The 21887-nt window shown below is 39.9% G+C and overlaps 1 protein-coding gene across 4 annotated transcripts in view; it reads right to left on the bottom strand.

Moving 5' to 3' along the window:
* HNRNPD (heterogeneous nuclear ribonucleoprotein D) overlaps positions 1–13765 on the bottom strand; it is a 17157-nt gene extending 3392 nt beyond the window's left edge. The window contains exons 1-5 of one of the 4 annotated variants that reach the window (XM_082610976.1): positions 13240–13763; positions 11333–11389; positions 2097–2265; positions 1323–1484; positions 122–253 (exon numbers count right to left, since the gene is read on the bottom strand). In XM_082610976.1, the coding sequence (XP_082467102.1) occupies positions 122–253; positions 1323–1484; positions 2097–2265; positions 11333–11389; positions 13240–13472 (753 nt within the window). In that variant the 5' untranslated portion in view covers positions 13473–13763. Of the gene's footprint in view, positions 1–121; positions 254–1322; positions 1485–2096; positions 2266–11332; positions 11390–13239 lie in introns of all 4 variants that reach the window. The other 3 variants (XM_082610978.1, XM_082610977.1, XM_082610979.1) reach the window with 3 other exon arrangements.
* Positions 13766–21887: the final 8122 nt, after the last annotated feature.

The raw sequence follows: 21887 nt of genomic DNA, 5'->3' as shown, positions 1-21887 counted from the left end.
GGAGCCAATGAGACGTCTTTAAAGCACAAGCATACAAACTGAAGCCTTTACAGAAAGTTTAGATGACTGAACTCTTTACAACAGCTAGTATTCTCTACAAGTAATTGGATGCTTAACTTACTTTACTAAGACCAACATTGTGGTATTTCTTTTCCATTATCTTCTTCACTGGTTCCTCTTCCTTAAAGGTAATAAAGCAGAATCCACGCCTCTTATTGGTCTTGTTGTCCATGGGGAGCTCTATGGATTCAACCTGATTATCAAACAAACAAACAAAAAAGTTTTAATACCTTAGTTTGTAAGTGGGAAAAATGCACAAAGAAAACATGCATTTGGCCCTCAAGCTCTATTCTATTTTAATCTTTTAAAAAGTCTTTGAATTAGAATGTGCACTCCACCTAAAAAGTTGTTAAACCTGTTTATAAAAAAAAGGTTCATAGGGTATTGACACTTGCTACCTAATTCAAGGGTCACAAACTCAAATGCCCGCCCACCCACCAAGCACAAGCAGAAGGAAACAGTCAATTTTAAGAAAAACAGAATAAAACTGACTGTGTTTGGGAGAAAATGGGGAATGGTGAGGATCACTGAAAACTGGAGAACGTATGAGCAACTGAAGGTGGGAGTTGCTACTCCATCTTAGATGGCTGTTGCCAGGCAAGAAGGAAGTTCCAAGGTCACCTGCTCTTACAAATACTGAAGAAAAGCTAAATATACAGATTTTTGTGGGAAACATCTCAATTCCTAAATATCAACAACTAAACATGCAATATGTTCTGCTTGAATCAAACCAAGGATGTCTGCAGGCTGTATCTGGGTCCAAAAGCCACAAATTTCTCAACCTAGCTTTAAATCATTAATTCATAAAAGGAATCTAAGTCTATAATTAGTCTCATAAAATTTGCACATATACATGTGCTTAAATTGAGAAGGCATTACACCCTACTGTTAGTTTATTTCTTCCCTATTGTCAACTGAACCATTTTCTTCTACATCTCAGGTAATCCAACCTGAATTTCCTCCTCTTGTTTATAGCTTTCTATTAATCCAGTAAATTCCACAATAAGAAAATGTCTACTTCATCTTTGTGTATGGTATGCCCAAGGATGCTATGCATACAATAGTTCAATAAACTAGAAAATGCAATCATCTAACTTTCAAAGACCTGCTAATAATGTATTTATACTGTCCTTATTTCAAAACAAATCCCATAATCTGTCTAAACTTCAAAACAACTTCGGAAAACCCAGTGAAAACCTATAATGTGACAATTATATTCACACTAATTTTAACAAAAACTAGGTCAAAATATTATCACATACCTCACCAAAACCACCAAAGTACTCCCTTATTTTCTCTTCAGGTGTATCTGGAGAAAGGCCACCAACAAAAATTTTTTTAACAGGCTCTTTTGTTTTCATGGCTTTGGCCCTCTTAGGATCAATCACCTTCCCATTCAATTTATGTTCTTTCTGATCCATGACCTATGGAAATTGAAATTTTTCATTTGAAAGATGTATATCTTAACTAAAGTTCAGAGATTATTAACTTACTTAAAAATAATTATAGTTAAACTATAGCTAATGCCAGGCGTATGTTGACCAGCTCACAATTAAACTGTCAATTGTGGTGATGTGATATCAGCTAATATACACCAATGTTTAAACCTAAAAGGTCAGTAAAAATGAGGAGTTAATCAATTACTAGACAACCACCATGCCTTTAACTATTAGCAATATAAGCATGATTGCTACTTCCCTGTAGCCTAAAGACTAAAATGTAAAATAATTCAGTCAGAAGTTTCTTGCCTAGCAAATTTCAAAATCTGTATTTCTGTGAACTTATCACAGCATATCCTTCTAATTAGGCATCTTTAAGGTTTTTAAAATTAATTTTAATACAGTAGAGGCTGGCACACAGGAAGTTTTCAGTAAAAAATTCTTGAATCTGACTCTCTTCATAAAACATATTGGCAAGAGCTGTTATCTCTTCCTTTGTATGACTGCAAAAGGGGAAATCACAAATAGGCAGATTAATTGTATCAAACTATTCACATATTTTATATTATTAACTGATTAGAACACATGGCACACTACCTTATCTACACTCTCCGATTCTTTAAATAGCACAAAGCCAAAACCCCTTGATCGCCCTGTGATAGGATCTAACTTCAGAGTGCAGTCTACGACTTCACCAAATTTGGAGAAGTAGTCCTTCAGATCTTTCTTTGTAGTGTCCCAGCTAAGGCCTCCTATAAACATTTTCCTGTAAAGACAAAAAGCAATATTAAAATGCTAAAAAAAATTTTTAAATTTTGCCTTAAGTATCCACATCAATAATACCTTCCCCAAAACTGCACCAATTTACTGGGCAGTGTATTAAAATGTCACTCTTCCTACATAACCACATATCAAGAACACCCTATTACAGTTATGGAAAGTTTTGTTTGTCACTACTGCGCCTGCATAATTACAAAATAGGGAGCAAGCAGCAGATTAAGTCTTTTGACTTGCCAAAAAGAGAAATGTATCCCCAAAGTAAAAATAGTATACACTGTCTTTCTTAAATTACAAGTACTGGTAACAGCAAAACAGAATTTCACCTTGAAATTTCTCTTCCAAATCTTTATTAAACTTATAAAAAGGCTATGAGGTCCCCATTAATCACAGTAACTAGCATGTGTCTATGCTGAAGCTCCTTTCTTAACTGTTCTCTCATTAACAAAACTCTTAGCACATAAAATGGGAAAGTCTCACAATTAAGCTGTAAACCAAGTTTTTCGATGTGCTAAGAATCCTTAATAAAGACAAAAGTAATCACGTAAGCAATTTAATGAACAAAAAAATTACCCACTGAAGCACAATCCACTAATTAACCTAGATGATTTATTTCCAGTAGAACCTCAGTTAACCAGCAATAAAATATTTAAACCTTTAAAACGCTAAAAGTGACAGGTGGTAAGTGGAAACCACCAAGACACTTTAAAACCAAAAATGCATCCCCCCCCAAAAAAAATTTAAAGTGAAATCTTACTTTTATTACAGCAAAAGGCCATAAAGCTCAGATCTGGCAGCTCTGTGATCCCTTTTACATCTGCCCCCTTTACCCACTCCCACAAAAGAGCTAACATATACCTCCCTCCTAACCTTTAAAGAGACAGGACTAGAGATTGTTATTTTAAGGATAAACTGTCAGAATTTGTTATGTGAGGGCTAAAAATCAATTTCACCATCGGAATAAAATCATGCTTGGTCAATGAATTCTATCTTTGCAACTGCAGTGGGTCAGGGGGAGGAGTGGCGATGGGGGTGTGGTGCTAACTTCCAGCTCTGAAAAGAAATGAAAGCAGAAACATCTCCATCTTGTGGGCTTTTTAGGATATCGCCACTAAAGCCAATTCTTGCAACAAGAGGACAAAGTCTATCCCTAGAATAAGATCTTGCTTCTGCTTAACCTAAAGATGCCAGATTAACTGAGGTGTTACTGATCTTACTATTTTATCAGACTTGTTCTTACTTCTAATAAAGTTAGCACAAAAATATGCTTATTTTTAGGCATACAGTGTGCTTCCCATTTAGGTTAGGTTTTCAACTTGCACCTGTATTCTAGAGCTGGGCTATTTATATGCTTTACATTCAGGACTTCTGCTAATAAAATTTCCATGCTTCAAGAAACTTTTATTAACTCTTTTTATATTTTATAATCAAATGAGCATAACAAAACACCCACAATGTTGTACAGGTACTATTAATGTTTACTGCCAATTCCATGGGGAAAAAAAGTTGAGGTATTTTCTCAATTACATTTTCTTTCATATCCAGTGAAATAATATCCAGTCCAAGTTAAATTGCCTTAAGCACCTTTATTTTTAACCTAAAGATCCAGAGCACTTCCTTCATAGATGAAAGTACATTACCAACATTTACTCTTTCAAGGTGAAGAGAACACTGCTGTCTTTTTAAGGATGAGAAAGAAACGGACTTCAAGGTAATGACCTCTTGCTCAGCTATTCATGGAAAGTTCTAGATAGAAACTTCAATTAAATTGAAATTTAACTATTAAATTACCACTTCTGTGATTATTACAGAAACTTTCCATCGATAATTTAACAGTCTGAAATTATTTCAAGCTGGAGAGAATAATAAAAGTCTTTTAAAAAAAAACCCTAAAATTGAAAGGCAAGAAAATTCTGTGTCTGTCCGGTCTGTTCCTCAGAGACAGAACTAGTTTTGATTTTATTTAACCAAGGCAATATTTATATTGAGTTGTGTCCTCAATTTAAAATTAACAAAAAATAATTACAAAGAAATGAATCAAGAATGAGGCAAGTTCTTTAATTCACAAACCCCAAACTTTTTCTCAACATTGGGAGTCAGTTTTCTTAAATACTAGACAAGCATACTAATTCATCAACTGGCCCAGTAAGTGTTCTCTAAAGAAACTTTCCACGTTTAATAGTCTTGAGTAAAGAAGTTGTTAAATGTGTCTACCTTAGAGTTAAAAAAGGTCACCGAAGAGGCTATCCTTAAACAATCAAATCCCATTTATCCAGAATATTAAATGTCCTAGTCAACTATAATTTATACATCCGTAAAATGATTACTGTTTCTCAAAAAATTAGAGCAAAATATGTAGTAAAACTTCAGCTATCCAGCACCTTTAGAGAATGAGAAGCCAAATAGTCTACCTTCCTTCAAGCATTGCCTGCCTTCCTAATCTCTCTCCCCAATTGTTTTTAGCCTTCAATTACTTGGAATGATTTTTTTTTTCCTATGGCATATCACACACACTCTTCTGCCTTCCTAATCAAATAGAGTAATCATGATTTAACATTGAGTCTGTCACCACTAACACACTATGCTGCATGCCCGTAGGGTCTTCTGAACTTAGAGAACTATTTATTAATACACTAAGTCCATCTTATTTCTTAGCTCTTTTAACAAGTTCTAGTTTTCATTTTTGCCAGATTAATCAGCAGCTGCTATTCTAAAATGCTTCTCCCCCTTCTATTTTTTAGGAAGTTAGCCGGCACTCAAACTTTTCAAATTTGGGGTAAAGTAAAAGTAAACAGCCTCTGAGCAAGAGCCTAACTAGCTCTTTTTTGAGACAAATTCATTACGTTTTGGCAGCCCAAAAGCACTCGTTTTCTTCTGCTCTAATAAGGAAGGGTGCTGCACAACTGATAACCTAACCAGACAGGTGGATATACTACAATGAACACATACTGTACCAATACTAAGTCTAGCATATTAAATAAATTCACCCCATTTTTACTCAGTAGACACACCAAAATATACGTGTGTAACAAATAAAAAGACTGTTATCTTAATTCTGGATAAATGGGGACTTATTTTAGCCTCTCCAGAACATCAGCATTCTGACATGCTCTGCCTCAAATTACAGGATGGTATGTATCAGATGGTATCAATTTAAACTTTCTATATTTTATATTACTGTATCTTGCTTAAAACACAATACCTAGTGTCTGTCCAGATTACCTTTGCTGCCTTGAACACAAAGACTGACTTTCAAGTTGCTTTCACCCCTGCAGAGATGTGCAAAACACTTTACAATGAAGGAGAGCTGGAACTTCAGAAAAATCCTGAGCACCGCAAGTTAAAACTACAGCACAGGACTTGTTCAAGTAGCAGAAATGGGCCCCTAATACTGCAATACAAGCTTAAAATTTGATCCTTACTTTTAAGTGAATCAATAATCCCAATTAAAGTGTAGGGCTTTACCTACAGTATCAACGAAGTTTAATTTCTTAATCCTATCTGTAAAGTTATTTAGTACCCCAAAGGCAATATAGTATTCAACTTAAAACACCTACTCAACAATTGAAATATTCTTGCCTTATAGATACTGACATTATACCATACTATAATATTAAATGACAGGCACAAAGTTATACAACTCAGTGCAGATAACTCTCCCAATGAGAATTTAGGTTGCTTTGTGGGACATTCTCTTCGAGAGGAAGTACATTTAGAGGCAGTAAGCCAAACTGCTTGGGGTTTAAATCCTTCCTCCAGAACTAAGAGCTTACCTCTATCTGCAGTGAGGATTTAAATGGCACAGAACATGGTCTGACACATCCCAAGTGCTCAATAGAAATAAATTACTATTTAGTAGGGATAGAGCACAATCTAAATAAAGCAGTTTTTTCACTTACTCAATGGCTTAAATTTTTTTTTAATCTGCATGAGCTGTATGAAGTTTCCAACATTAAAGGGAAAAGGCCAGGATGAGTTTTATATAAATGGATCCTAGGATTAGTTTTAATGCTAAAGACTTAACCCAGAAATTTTAAATATCCCATGTAAAAACTACAGACTGGAAATTAGGTTTTCTAAGCTCTTAAATACAATGTAGTTCCAAAATCACACTGATGACTTGTCTGTACTCTATATAAATGCCAGTAACTTCAGTAAGGAATAATTTCAAAATAGAAACAGCAATATATATGGAGCAGTGCTGGCTGGTGGAAACTTGCTCTAATACTGTTTTTTCCCATCTGAGAACTTTACTCTCACTACTACTGAGGTCTCTAGGTTTAACACTCTACTCAACAGTAAGTATTTTTTATATAAAGACACTTGACCCTACTACCCTATTCAAGGTAAATGATAAAGACATCATTACACTTTTTCCCAATTTTGGAAAGGGAAAAAAAGGATTCTGTAGCTTTTAAACACTTCCTAACAACTCATGGCCTTCCATATGTGGTTTCATAACAAATTCTGACAGTTTAAAAACTACAACAGCATGTCGATCTGATATACATTTCAAGTACACAGCATAACTGGCCAATCACCGTCACCTTTTAGAGTAATGTTACTCAAGCATACCACTAATCCTTATTTAAATAAAACTTCTGGTATTTTATCCTTAAAATTATTCCTTTACAATCCTAAAATGACATTAAGTATAGTGAAATCTCACCAACAGATAAGAAATGAGTATTTATTTTCCTTATAAAATATAGATTTAGTTTAAAATTAAGTCAGTAGTTAACCTAAAATGGGGAGGGGTTTACTTTTTTGCAACTAGGTAGTATCACATGGTTATCATTTTAGAATCTGTATAAAAAATACTCTTGGAAACAGTTTGACAAACTTTTAACAAGTCAATAAAAAAGATTAATTCCTCTAGGTAATATATTAGATCTCATTTCTTCATACTCTGAATGAACTTAAATGACTAAAAAAGATAAGTGAGTTGAAACATAACAGCTAATAAATTAAACATGACGGTTTTTGAATAAACTTCAAAAGTTTAACCCAAAATCTCCCCTTTTCTTCATTTCATTCCCAGGCAGGAATGACATCTTGTATTTTTACTTTTAAAATAAACTCTCAATCAGCTTTATAAGGTAAACTCTCCTCTACCTAGAGGTTAAGGAATGGGGTTTCCTTAACCTAGAGGTTAAGGTTCTGGTTAACTGAGATTACTACACATTCACAATTCTATAAAGTTTTTTTAATTAGAAACCAATTTAAATATCAACACTAAACTCAGAAAATGGTTTTTACCTTTCTTGATGGAATTTCAGAATCTTGCAATGCTTTAAAATCACGTTACTTTTTAATAATATAAGGGGAAATTATGTAAGATTCATTCCATGACATTATTGGTTAATTTTTGAGCATATTAGCTGATAGTTTTTCATCTATCTTTCTCACAAGACTTGGGGTAGGGAAACTAGAGTTGAGTTTCCTGGCTGTTTGGACTTTATGGTAGTTTCAAGTCTAGATAAGCAGGAGCTTACAGAATAGGACCCAATACTTAAAAACTACCACCTTGATTATTGGCCAAACACTGCTAGTAATAATACGTGGCTCCCCACTCCACCCCCAAACAATCTTAAATGTCTAGCTCCAATGTACAATATTTAATACTCCAAAAACTAAAACATGCTTACCTTTACTCCACAGGAGTAAACCACTGGCAGTATCAACTATTAAGGCACAGGATAAATACACACAAGCTATGAAAGCAGGCTATGTAGTCAATCTTCCTGTGGTGAGCATTGTTTCCAACACACAAATCAGCAAACCAAGTAACGAACATGTTATATTACCTGAGACCACACTGTTGGAAGTGAAGTAACAGAAACAGATCCCACGCTTCCAGCATCCAGTTCAGTGCCCTATCTACTAAAACGTTGAAGCAGAACTAAAGTTGTTTCACTCCATTTGTGAATCTGCACACACTCGAGGTGCACAGGTTTAATTGGAATAGGGAAAAAGTTATTATTCTATTACTTTTTAAATGCTTTCAAGCTAAAACTAATCATTCTCCATGTTGGCCATGAATCACACACAATAGCAGATTCAAAACCTTCTTATATTATTAAGTGCACCCTTACAGATGACAATACCCAAGCAATGTTTTTAAAAAAAATACACAGTAAGTATACACTTAATTTATAGAAGGGGCCACAAGTGTATTTATCTCAAAAAGCAGCACTCAAAAACTTCAATGATATTCTCCAATTCCAAACCCAAAAGGTCAGGTGATTTTTAGTATCCTTCATGATAAATAAGAATTTGAAATGAAAAGAATTTAGTACTTCTTCCTTAGGTGTTAATCATCTCAAATCTGGGGGCATCCATTACTAAAATTAACCCAGGAAACTTGTCAAAGATTCCCAAGAATGCTAAAATTCAGACCCATGTACTCAGGGTCTCAACTTTACAGTAAATCCAACTTAGGAATCAAAGGTCCGTAAATTTGGCCTAAGACTGCTTTATCTAAAAGTAACTGCTCTTCTACGAAGCAAACAATGTTCAAGATGCCCCAAAAGCACTAGGGTATAGATTATAATCTCAAATATTTAAAACAACAAAGTGAGGTAAACCCATTTCTTAAAATTTAGACAGGAGACAACCTACAGCACAATTAATTCACAAAATCCTCAAACAGGAAGAATCACACTTGAGTTTATACACTAATGGTTACAGAACTAGACAAACAGTCCTGTTATTAGAAAAGTATTGCTGTACTTTGGCTCATAAATGAACGGGATTATTCTGCTTCTGACCTAACCCAATGCAGGCAAGTCAATGTACCTACCTTGAAAAATTGCAAGCTACTACATTACAGTTCCCCAATAATCATGAGAAAGTAAAAACTGTCTCCAGGTAGCTTGCTATACATAGCATGCATATTTTGCCAGACACTAATTTTAAAGTACCTACACACTGAAAGGATCATAGCCCTATAGAGGACACAATGAGTTCACACCAAAATGGGAAATCTCACTGCAACTGCTTTTAAGTAAAAACTAGGGATGAAAAATTATAATGAGGTGAACTCAGGAAGGCATTTTACTATGGAAGTGAATAATTACTCAAAAGGTCCATAGTAAATTGTGGAAACACTTTACTCCACTAGAGGTGTAACAAGCATGTCCTCCTCAAGATAGCTATTCTTGTATTAAAAAAAAAAAAAACCACTTAAGTCTGCAACAAATTGATTTTTAAAATAGTTTTAGGATGAAATTGTAATTCACTTCAGTCTCAAGTTAGAATTGTAAAAAGATACGCACAAAGAAATGTGTTTAAGAAATTAAATTTAGATTTTATATCTAGTAACCAGTCTTACCCTCACCACTATTATGAAACTTCTGCCCAATTTCCCTCAAACTGGGAGACAGAGAACAGATAGGGTGGCAAGTGCAGACACCAAACAGATTAAGTCTTGAGGGCTTTTTGTTCAGAAAGGAAAACAAGAATATGTGTAAAGGATGAGGCTAACTGACCAGAGAGTAATTTTTTTAAAGTATTTATTTATTTATTTGGCTGCGCCGGGTCTTAGCTGCGGCATGCGGGAACTTTTGTTGTGGCACGCGGGGGTACATTATTTTAAAGGTCAAATATTAAACTTTAAAAATGAAAATATTTGTTAAATGTAAACTCAAAGTAAACCTCATAATCTAAAATGTTCATTAACTATAAATATTTAATTGTCCATTTTGCCTAAGAGGTCAAAAAACTTGCAAAGTTATAGTATTAACTAACAGACCACATATAATTTCTGCAAGCGTCAAAGCAACAACCTTTAAACATAAGTTTATGATCCTTTCAAATTACTGAAAATTGCTTACATATTTGAAATTATGTAATGGAGTAATGAAGTCAAGTACAGTTATAATTTATTCTTACTTAGTTTGCCACTATTACCTAGCAGTGAAATTGAACTATCACAGGACCAAACAGAATTAATTTCCATCAAAAAACTTTTATTCTGGGGACTTCCCTGGCAGTCCAGTGGTTAAGACTCCACGCTCCCAATACAGGGGGCACGGGTTCAATCCCTGATCTCGGGGAAGATCCCGAGTGGCGCGGCCAAAAAAAGAAAAAAAACCCAAACAACTTTTATTCTGTATGTCACACTTTATCTCCAATATAAAACTGGACAGATTTCAGTTAAAGAAAATAATAACCTCCTGTAAAATGTAAATACTGTCCCAACTGGGCTCTTAGAATGTTGTTTGTACAGATGTTAAGTCAACTATCTGCAAGTTACTGGCCCTCTAAACTCCAGTGGTGGTAGATACAAACTCCTGGAAAACTCAAACATAATCCTGAAGGCAGAAATACTGACATTTAGGGGAAGAGGAGGGATAAAAAGAACAATACTCAATCTACCAGCCTTTCAAAAAGTCATGCAATTGTGAATACACGTCAACCAACCAACTGTAATTAACATTCCAACCAAATCACACTGAAAATCTAAAAATCTGATTTAAGCCGTAGTGGAAAGCCACATCAGCACGCCTTTAATAGTACATGTGCAATTCTTATTAAAGTTCTATTTACAAATATGGTTGGTGATTTAAAAAGTCATTTTTGCATATACATCACTACTTTAAAAATTGTTTTACTACTGACATTTCCAGAATATTTCAGTATAACATGCAATACATTTTAAACACACAACACTTTATTGTAGCAGATAACCTTCAGGTAAAACATTAAACTTAGAATTACACGAAAAATTTTTTTTGTCTTAAAACAAATCAAATTTAAAATTAAATACTTTCTTGCCCAAATATAAAAATATCATTACTAATTATATTAAGCTTTAATTGGCCAAACCACAATTACATGCATTACCACAGACCAAAAACCATGTAATGGCATCAATTTTGCCCAAAGATCACACATGATGCCTAAAAAGGTTTTATATCCCAGGTACAAAATATCCTACTGTACTAAAGTCTAGAATTTCCTGGGGATCAATGGGCAACTAACCAATACACAGCCTCCACATGTTATGACTATTGAAACCTTTATATTACAGAAATAAAATTTAAAAGTTTTACCATTCTTCCCGCTGTGCCGTCGCTGCTTCAGAGTGTCGTGGGGAGGAGTTTGAATGGCTAGGGAATTAACAACCGGTACAGCAACCAATCAAAATTCTAGTTTTAGTTTTTGACATTGTTAGGGTTAAAACTTTAATTCATTTACACTTCGGTTCAACAGTAGATAACTACAAAGGCAGCTGCTTTGTGACTTGAAAAATCAGAACAGAAAGCCCGCCCCAAACAGTAAGTTACACAATCATTTGGGTGCCTCTGTCCAAAGAACAGAATTCAGAAAAAAACCAAAACGTTAAAAGGCTTAAGTTTCCAAATATTTAACATATCCCTTTCTTAAACTATGCTATATATAATTCCAGATAAATTAAGAAAAGCTCGTTTCCCATCCCACCTCCACTCTCCCAAAGCCAGCACAATCAGCAAAACAGCCCGACAAGAGTCTGCCTAGGCTGAGAATATTAAATCCTATATTCCAAAGGGCTTATCTCTCCCCCCTCCAAAGCTTGTGCTTTTTCCTAATAAAGAGAATGTTTTCCAATATTGAGTTAAAGCGACATTTTATTGCTTTTACCTTCCAGCCAACACCTTTCTCCTTGTTACAGCGAAAAAAATTACACACACACACACCCCAATTACAAAAAGTAAAGGAAGCGTTAACCCAACATCAGCGATCAGTAACGGGAATAAGAAGAAAACCCAACCAAGAACCCCTGATTTAGTCCCTCCTGCTAACTCCTATATTCTGTTCCCGGCTCCCAAATGCTGCGTTCTAAAAAATTTCATGCAGCTTTAAATAACATATACAACGTATTCCAATCGGAGGAAACAAGTTACTACTTAAAAACCTGCAAAAAGAATAAAAGCCATAGCACATTACAGAATTTGTTCATTTTATGAGAGAAGGCTGGTGGGCCTCCTGTAACTGAAGTGGGTGAGAGCGGGAAGCAGAAATCAAGAGAGACCAAAAAAAGGATTCTGGGCACGGCGTGGGTTGTAAAAAATGAAAATTGCACAGAAAAACTAAGGTAAGAGTACACTATCTGTACGAACAGTTGAGGAACCCAATAGCTGAGGGCGCGAAAAAGGTGCGCGGTTAGAATAACTCTGCGGGGTGGGGGAAGGGCGGTCAGCAAGCCGGAGGTAGAACAGCTCCAGTCAAGTGCAGGCTCCGCCGACAAGGAACTTAAGGAAAGCCCTTGGAGCAAAACCAACGAACCAACAGGCGATTCCGGGAATTTCACCAGGCCCAGTTGGTTCCGTAGACTGGAAAGTGGGGACTATGCAAGCAAGCCGTTGTGCGATGGTGTACAGTAGAAAAACGAAAAGGCTGAGGCGAAACTTACTCAAAATACTGAAAAACATTCGGCCTGAAGCCAAGACGGGAGGAGCAGAGCTGGACAACCTACGCGTTCCCCGAAGCATGTGCTTACAAAGAATGGCATCGTCTAGGGATGCTGCAGTGAGAAGCACCAAATAAACCTTAGTTATCCAGGCATAAAGGCTTTTTGTGTCTGACTGCGTTTTTATGCCCAGGACTTTAGAAAACTGGGGAGAGAGAAGACAGCGGGAAAAGAAAAAAGGTACCCCTCGACAGGCGGGAAAAAATCCTGGCGGCCAAGTCGGTGGGAGGAGACCCAAGGCGAGGGAGGGAAGAAGGGCGGGCCGGGGAGCAGCATGGTGACGGCTAAAGGTGGAAACGTGTGTGATGGGGGAGGGGGCGATTAGCAGGCAAGGGAAGAAGGAAATGAAAGCCCGGGGGAGCCCAGCGTAAAGAAGGGGATAACACTGCAAAGAGGCTGCACGGGAGCCTGGAGCACAGGGGGAGAGCGGGAACGAGGCCTAATGGCGGGGGAGAAGGAGGGGGAGGGGGGATAGTTGGGCCTGACTATCCCGGGCCGCCCCTTACTCACCCTTCATCCTCCTCGTTCTTACTGGCATCGATCTTCGCCCCCTCCGACTCGGCGCTGCCTCCTTCGGTGCCTCCGGCCGCGGTTCCGCCCCCGGTCCCGGCTCCGCTTCCCGCCGCCGCCGCTGCCCCCTGCGCCGCCGCCACCATGGCTCCCTCCTGTTCGCCCGCCGAGCCGCCTACCGCCGCTGTTGCTGCCGCCGCCGCCCCGTCCCCGCCAAACTGCTCCTCCGACATAGTGCTACTGCCTCCGCCGCCGCCGAGACTACACCCGCCGCTGCCGCGAATCGAAACTAGCAGCAAAGTAATCCCCGCCGCTGCCGCGCGCCCGCTCTACCGCGCGAAGCACACAACAAGACAGAGAAGGCGCGCGTGGCTGCAAAGGCTCCTGCGCCTCTCCCCGGCCTGCCCCCCTTGCCTCCCACTCTCGCGCGGCGCGCACTCCCACTCTCGTCCGCCGCACTAAAAAAGAATAAGAAGCAGCGGCGGCCGCTCTCGCCTCCTCCTCGCTTTAATGGCGCCGCCGCGGACCACCTAAAATGGCCGACGGAAGAACGGCGCGTCCCGGTCACGTGGCGCGCGAGCGCGCCCTTTGCACCTCCCCCGCCCCCTCTACCGCTAGTTTTTTTCCCCTTCCTCCTCAGTCCCGCCCTCTCGCTCCCTTTTATACCTTCCTCGCACGCGCTGCGCCGCACAGCGTGGGGCCTTTAAAGGGAACCGGAAATGGCGTTCTATAAGACGGCCGCGCGGAGACCATCGAGAACAAGGAGCGCTGTTTCGAAGGCGCGGCTAGAAGGGCCCCTTCGTCCGCCGCAGCTTTTCCGAGGGTTCCTGGTCGGCTTACCCCAATCCCCACCCCCACCGCCAGCAGCGGGCGGGAGCAGCGGCGTCGGGCAGGGGTGTGGTAGCACCTCCCGGAAGGCGGCCGTGCCCTGTGCGCCTGCGGATTTGAAGTGGGGGAGGGGAGGCGCACAGCCGGCTGCTTCCCGCGGGTTAGTGGTGCCAGCCCGAGAAGGGAGGCTACCCTGAGGTGTCGGCCTTGTCTCACAGACTCCGGGGGACGCCTGGCTCGCGGTAGCCTGAGCGAGGCGCCGCGGCTGGCCGCGCGCGTGCACAGACTGCGGCAGCTCCTCCGGCCGCCGTAGTCGCCCGCGACCGGGTGACATTGAGGTTTCCTCGGCTGCAGCTGCCGCGCTTCCCAACCCCTGGCGGGCAGGTTGAGGCCGTTGACGATTAGGGCTGCTTTTCTTTTAAGAGTTGCTTTCCAAGTAAGACTTCTGCTTCCCTGCTTTTCTCCTGAAATTTTTCGTCAGAAGAAGCAGGTAACTTGAGTATTTTAAGGAACAGAGATTGTTTGCTTGCTGTATTTGAGGATCCTGAAACCTACCATGATTCTTTGAACATACTAGGAGTTAGGAAGGGTGTTAGATTAACCAAGAGTTCACTTAAGTTCATGGTTTTTTAGCCCTTGTACTAAATAGAATATCTAAATGCTGCGAATCTTCTTTACAAGGTTTCTCAGTTTGTTGTGTTGTGGGTTAGGGGAATTTTCTGTTGTTAAACACGGCTAGGGGTTTTGTGCAGGGTAACAGTCAAGTTCTTTAATAGACCTACTCGAAATCCCAAGCGCCTTGGCTGGAAACTGGATTATTCGGGCTTTGGGATTTGCTGCTTCCTACAATTACATCTTGAAGAAAATCAAGTTTTTAGGTACTTCTTTAGTCAACAAATGATTATTTGCCTGTTTAGCGTGTGCCCAGGCACTGGGGAAACGAAGACTAGTGTGAAATATCGAAAAGAACTCTGCAGAGTTTAAATATTTGTTTTCCACTATGTAATTAGATGAATTTGTATTAACACTATCCAAAAATCTCAAAGGAAGACTGAAAACACTTAATTTTTTATAATTAGTCAAGTTAGCAGAATTTGCATGACAGAATAATTAAAACTCAAGAATACAAATCAAATTCTGGAAACGTCTTAAAAATATAATCTTACTGAACTCACGTATTACGTAAGTCACACACAGGCAGGGCCAAGAATGTGTATCGCAGATCAAGCGATAGTGACTTAAGGTATGTCTCCACCTGTCAAAAGTAGTAGCCAAGGGACTTCCCTGGTGGTCCAGTGGTTGACTCCACCCTTCCACTGCAGGGGGCTCGGGGTTGGATCCCTGTTGGGGGAACTAAGGTCTCTCATGCAGCATGGCACGCCCCCCCCCCAAAAAAAAGGAATAGTAGCCAAGAAGAAAGTGGGTATTGTGCTCAAACCAAATATTCCAACTTAGAGACAACTAAGAAGAAACTCACCTGAAGGGAGTGCCTGTTGAATCTCTTCTGTCTTCAAAAGATGATTCTTTTGGGACTTCCCTGGTGGCGCAGTGGTTAAGAATCGCCTGCCAATGCGGGGGACACGGGTTCGAGCCCTGCTCCGGGAGGATCCCACATGCCACGGAGCAACTAAGCCCCTGCGCCACAACTACTGAGCCTGCGCTTTAGAGCCCAAGAGCCACAACTACTGAAGCCCGTGCGCCTAGAGCCCATGCTCCACAAGAGAAGCCACCGCAATGAGGAGCCCGCGCACCGCAGCAGAGTAACCCTCGCTCCCCGCAACTAGAGAAAGTCCGCGTGCAGCAATGAAGACCCAACGCAGCCAAAAATAAATAAATTTTTTTTTAATTCTTTTGCTTTTAAAAAAAATGTTTTAATTTTATTTATTTTTTTATACAGCAGGTTCTTATTAGTTATACATTTTATACATATTGGTGTACACGTGTCTCCCAATCTCCTAACTCAGCACCACCACCACCACCGCCACTTTTGCTTTTAAGACAGCTTTAGACATGCCTGTCTCTTAGTAATAGACTTTCCCAACAGGTTTATTTTAATTCACAAGTAGCCCGGTAACTTCTGGACTTTCTTGGAGTTTATATTAAAAATTCCAGGAAACCTAGGAATGATTTTAAAGCTAACACCTTTATTACGTGTTACGTGAGTATGTATGATGCCTTATCACTCATATCCCTGCATATTATGGTCCAGATCTCTGCATCCTGTGCTCCAACATCCACCCAACATTCTTCTGAGAACCCATTTAACTTCAACCCTAGTTGTTTTCACGTTCTTCATCTGCCTGGTAAACTATTCATCCTTCAAAACCCCAATTAAATGTTCCTACCTCTGTGAAGCCTTCCCAGACTCCCTGAGGCAGAATTAATCATATATTCTCACAGTCTTTATCTTTACTTCTGTTTTTCTAAATATGTAATTTTACTAGACCATGAGTTCCTGGAGAGTAAAGTTAATGTGTTCTATGTATCCTTCCTCCTTCATGCACACACGTACACATACACACACATAATAGACTAATAGCTGGTTGAAATATTGAATGACAACTTGTTAGGTTTAGGATCTTTCAGGCAAACTAGGTATGCTTCCAGGGACTTAAAAGTCTCTTCCCACCATCCCACTTCATCTCTGGCATAAAAACACTTCCTCAAACCACTTGCTGGTGTGTGAAGTTCCTTAAGAGGGAGAACCAAACTTGTATTCCATAGTCATAGGTAAGAATTTACTGTTTAAGGGGCTGAAGATTGTATATTGGCACTATGTTAGACTGGCCCAAATCACTGCAGGGAGGTCGTGTCCCCTCTCAGTGTCCATGACATCAGAAATTCCATGCTTCAGGAGGTTCCCAGTGATTCAGATAACACTGAAATTTTAGATCCTCATTGAATTTAGCATTTATGAAGCAAAAACTGCAGAAAAAACTAGAGTACTTATAAAAGGCAGAATTCATTTGAGATTTTAAACTGGAATCACTTTTACCCAGGATAAGATGTACACACCTAAGTCCAGAAGTCACAGTTTATCTGCTAAATGCACTGTACAAGGAGTTCCCTGGTAGCCTAGTGATTAGGATTCCGGACTTTCACTGCCGTGGCCTGGGTTCAGCCCCTAGTCAGAGAACTGAGATCCTGAAAGCTGTGTGGCACGGCCAAAAAGTAAAAAATAAATAAATACACTCTACAAATGGAGCAAGCAAATCTATGCTCAAAAAATTTTAAGTGGAATATGCATTCCATTCAGCAACCTAGAATAAAGTGTCCAGAAGAAACAGCAGAGAGAATTCATTTCCTATGCAAGGTACACATACTTGAGACTCTTCTGCAACAATGTTAAACAGCCATTTACTCACTTGCAGAACACCTTCAGTAGGATTTAAGCTTTTTGTTGAAGAATTAGCTTGTGATCTTAAGTGAAGTGACCAATTGCGCAAAAAGTGAACATTATCATCATTCTTTGTTGTCAGGAAGCTCCCTTTTCACTTAGAGAAGAGAAAGGCACTATCACTGTGAAGTGTCAGATTTTACTTTAGCAAGTCTATCATAGAGTCAGTTATGCTTGACCACAGAGATGTCAGTAGGGTGCCTTCAGAGTCAATTAAAGAAAACCTAGCTCAAAAAAGATTCAAACAATAAAAAAATTTATCTCACTCCAGACCTACATATCCAACTGCCTGCTTAACTTCTCCACTTGGTTGTCCCACAGGCATCTCAAGCTTTAGATGTCCAAAACTGAACTGACCTTCCCTACAAATCAGCTTCTTTGGTCTTCCTCTTCCCCATAAATGACACCTCCACCCACCCGTGTGCTCCTGGCAAAAATCAGGGAATCCTTGATAGTACCCCGCACCTTCACCCCACATATCCAATCAGTCACTAAATCCTACCTCCAAAATATGTCTTCATTCATCCAGATGCTTCTTAGAACATAAATAGTGGGTTATTTCTAGTTAGATTTATTCTCATTCAACCATGCAACACATGACACAGGTACATTTCTGGTGCTGGGAATGTGACAGTGACCAAAGCAGACAGGTCTGATCTCATGGAGCTGACATTCTAGTGGAAGAGACAAACAATAGACGAAATAATGTAATAATGTAATATAATTTTAAGTAGTGATAGGAAGAAAAATTGGTAAGATGCTAGAGATAGATAATGTGCTATTTTAGATATAGCGGTCAGAGAAGACCCTTGAAGGAGGTGCCTTTCTGAGTAGAGCTCTGAAGGAGATGAGGGAGAAGGCCATACACATAGCTCAGGGAAGACTTTACAAGGCAAAGACAGGACTGTTCTTGGCACTTTCAGTGAATGATAGAGGCCAATGTGACTGAATAGAGTGAAGGCAAGAAAGCATAATAGATCATACCTGATAGGTATCCAGAAACCAGGTCCCCCAGGACCTTGTAAGCTGCAGTTAGCACTTTGCTTTTATTATAGATATGAGGAGAGGGGCTTCCCTGGTGGCACAGTGGTTAAGAATCCGCCTGGCAATGCAGGGGACATGGGTTCGAGCCCTGGTCTGGGAAGATCCCACATGCCGCAGAGCAGCTAAGCCTGTACACCACAACTACTGAGCCTGCACTCTAGAGCCTACGAGCCACAGCTGCTGATCCCACGTGCCACAACTACTAAAGCCTGCGCCTAGAGCCTGTGCTCCGCAACAAGAGAAGCCATGACAATGAGAAACCCGTGCACTGCAACTAGAGAAAGGCCACATGCAGCAACAAAGACCCAACGCAGCCAAAAATAAATAAATAAAACAAATAATTCTTTTTAATTAAAAAATAAATAAATAAAAATTGAACAATAAATGTGATAAGAGGGCTTCCCTGGTGGCGCAGTGGTTGAGAGTCCGCCTGCCGATGCAGGGGACACGGGTTCGTGCCCCAGTCCGGGAAGATCCCACATGCCGCGGAGCGGCTGGGCCCGTGAGCCATGGCTGCTGAGCCTGCGCGTCCGGAGCCTGTGCTTCGCAACGGGAGAGACCACAACAATGAGAGGCCCACATACCGCAAAAAAAAATAAAAAAATAAAAAATAAATGTGATGAGAAACTATGGGAGGATTTTGAGCAGGGGAAGGATATGATCTGACTTAAACTTTAAGTGGCCGGAATAATCCAGATAATTATAATCTGGATTCAAATAATCCAGATCATTCTGGATGTTGTATGGACAGCGGACCATGGGAGGGTATCAGGAAGATGAGTCAGAAGGCCTTTGTCATGAGGCCTCTCATGGTTGATTTCTTCTGACGAGAGGCTAATCTCCAAATAAAGTGTTATTTATATGTGGTCACATGAGTGTATTTTTTCTAGAATGACATTTTCTACAAAGAAAAACATGCTCTGATGACAGCAAGGGATCATTAAAAATAAAACAAGAATTGGATTAATATTATTAATAATATTTCCAATAGAGATTAAGACTAACATTATCGTTAAATTCAGTATTTTTTCCTTTTTTCCCTCCCCTTTTCTGAAGCTCTGGGATGAAATTTTGGTTAACTGCTTCAGCTAGGGCTTATCCAGAGCCTTTTCATAATCCTGCCTCAGGCACTGCAATACAATATTTTGACTTGAACTGAGTTCTGGCATCTTGGATCCCCAGACATCTTTCTTTTCCCAGGGACCAAGGCTGAAGCCAAATAATATCAGGTTTTCTTTCATAATCAACCTGTAAGTTTCTTTTAGCTGCTAATTTTATGGTTGTCCTGCTTAGTTTTTAGGAGCTACAGTTCAAGGGAATAATTATTGAAAGAGAACATAATATTGAAAAGTTGGCATTTTCAGATTAAGGTTCAACTAACAAACATTGAAAGCCTCAAAAAAAGTTTAGGAATGTGTTTCTTGTCCTGGGGCTATTTGCAGCGTTTCCTTTATTGCAGTGGCTCTGAGTTATTTGGTATTCCTCATCCGGTACAAGCTGCTTGAGAATAATCACTTCCTTACACCAAGGCTGGGAGTTCTCAGGCACTCAGACTCAATACAGTTGCTCAAAAGTCACACTTTAAAAGTAGTGACACATAATCAACAGTCCATCTGGCCATAGTAGGAGGGGTTTGTTTTATTTAACTTGTTCGTGTCCTTGATGTTTTGGCTACTATAGTAGACATTTGGGGTTGGAGCCAAACATCGGTTTTCCCTTCTCAGTCGACTAATCAGAATGAACTCATCACGCCTGGTCACATAGTTTGGTTTGGGAAAGACACAGAGCCTAAATCAACCAATCACATTCAAGAAATTCTCTTTGGGGCTTCCCTGGTGGCGCAGTGGTTGAGAGTCCATCTGCCGATGCAGGGGACACTGGTTCATGCCCCGGTCCGGGAAGATCCCACATGCCGGGGAGCGGCTGGGTCCGTGAGCCATGGCCACTGAGCCTGCGCGTCCGGAGCCTGTGCTCCACAATGGGAGAGGCCACAACAGTGAGAGGCCCGCGTACCGAAGAAAAAAAAAAAAGAAAGAAATTCTCTTTGACATCTGAGTGAAGAAATCCTGTCCTACCCACTGGTCAATCATAAGCTGAGAAGCATGTAGCTGAGGGAACCACTGACAGCTGTTTTGCAACAAAAAATGCCTATGAAGATAGGAATCAAAGAGCAATGAAGAGTAACCGAGACATGGAAGACAGGATATCAGGTCCTGCTCACATTTTTTGAGCTACCAGATAAATTTCCACTACAGCTATCCCTACCTCTAGACTTAGTCTCATGACTCAGTACATGCCCTTTATCATTTAAGCATAATTTGACTTGCCAGTTAATTTCTCAAAATCAGAAGTTTTCTAACTATGCTGAATTGTTGGTTGTCAACTTTGCGTTACTGCCACCCACATGTACCATCTCTCCATTGCAGAGGAGAAGCCAAGAACATTTCCCAGAATTCCCCTCCCTTTATGGTTCCAAGTTAGAGTTGCCAATGAGAGGTACCCACAGCATATAGGAAAGGCAGAGAAAAGAAGCTTTTCTCCTCAGGAGGTTGTGGCAGCTTCTTCCAGGAGACTGGCAGTTTCCAGATCCTCAGATCTCACCACAAGCTCTCACTTTGCAGTTGTGGCAGCCAAACACAATGGCACCTCAAACTTCTGTGCACACTCCTGCTTTGCCGTCAAGGTGACCATAAATGGCAGCTTCTCGGACTCCTCCACAAGCTCTGTCTTCTTATATTTCTCCATGAGTTCTGGCTTCTTCATCTGCTTCAATAATTCAAAGTCAATAGTGAGTGTTCTATAACCCTTTGGCTGCATCTCCCAGACCTGCATTCCTCCTTATTTAGCCCAAAGAGACCTCTAGAACTGTAAAATAATAAATCTGTGTTGTTTTAAGCCTCTAGATTTGTGGTAATTTATTACAACAGCAATAGGAATCTAGTCCATCTACTGTCTGGAGATTAGCCTCCCCTTTCCTGAAGAACCTGTAATGACCTATCCTGAAGTAGGTGTTTTGCAGAGGAATGTTGATTCTCCTCAAGACCCATACCTATCGCCTCTAATTTCATTGCTTCTAGACTAATAACTAGACTCAAATCCTGGAAGACACCAATGGAACAAGTACATTGCATATTATTCTATGGTGAAGACCACAGTTTAACAAATTTGGAAAGCTATTCGTAAAGATTGCTAAAACGTTTCTCAAAGGGGATACAGTATTTGTTCAAGAGGACCAGAGTATAAAAGATTTTTTGGTCTGCTCATAGTTTAACTTTATGGCTAACCAGCAGTCTAGATGACTTATAGCTCTATTTTGGGGGGCTTGTTCTTTTTTTTTTTCGGTGTTACACCATAGTTGTAAAATGATGGTAATGCTCCA

The sequence above is a fragment of the Mesoplodon mirus genome (genome assembly GCF_964341445.2).
Source record: "Mesoplodon mirus genome assembly, chromosome: 2".
NCBI classification, from domain to species: Eukaryota; Metazoa; Chordata; class Mammalia; order Artiodactyla; family Ziphiidae; genus Mesoplodon; species Mesoplodon mirus.
Note: the sequence above shows the minus strand (reverse complement) of the source record. Positions and strands in the feature narration are given on the sequence as shown.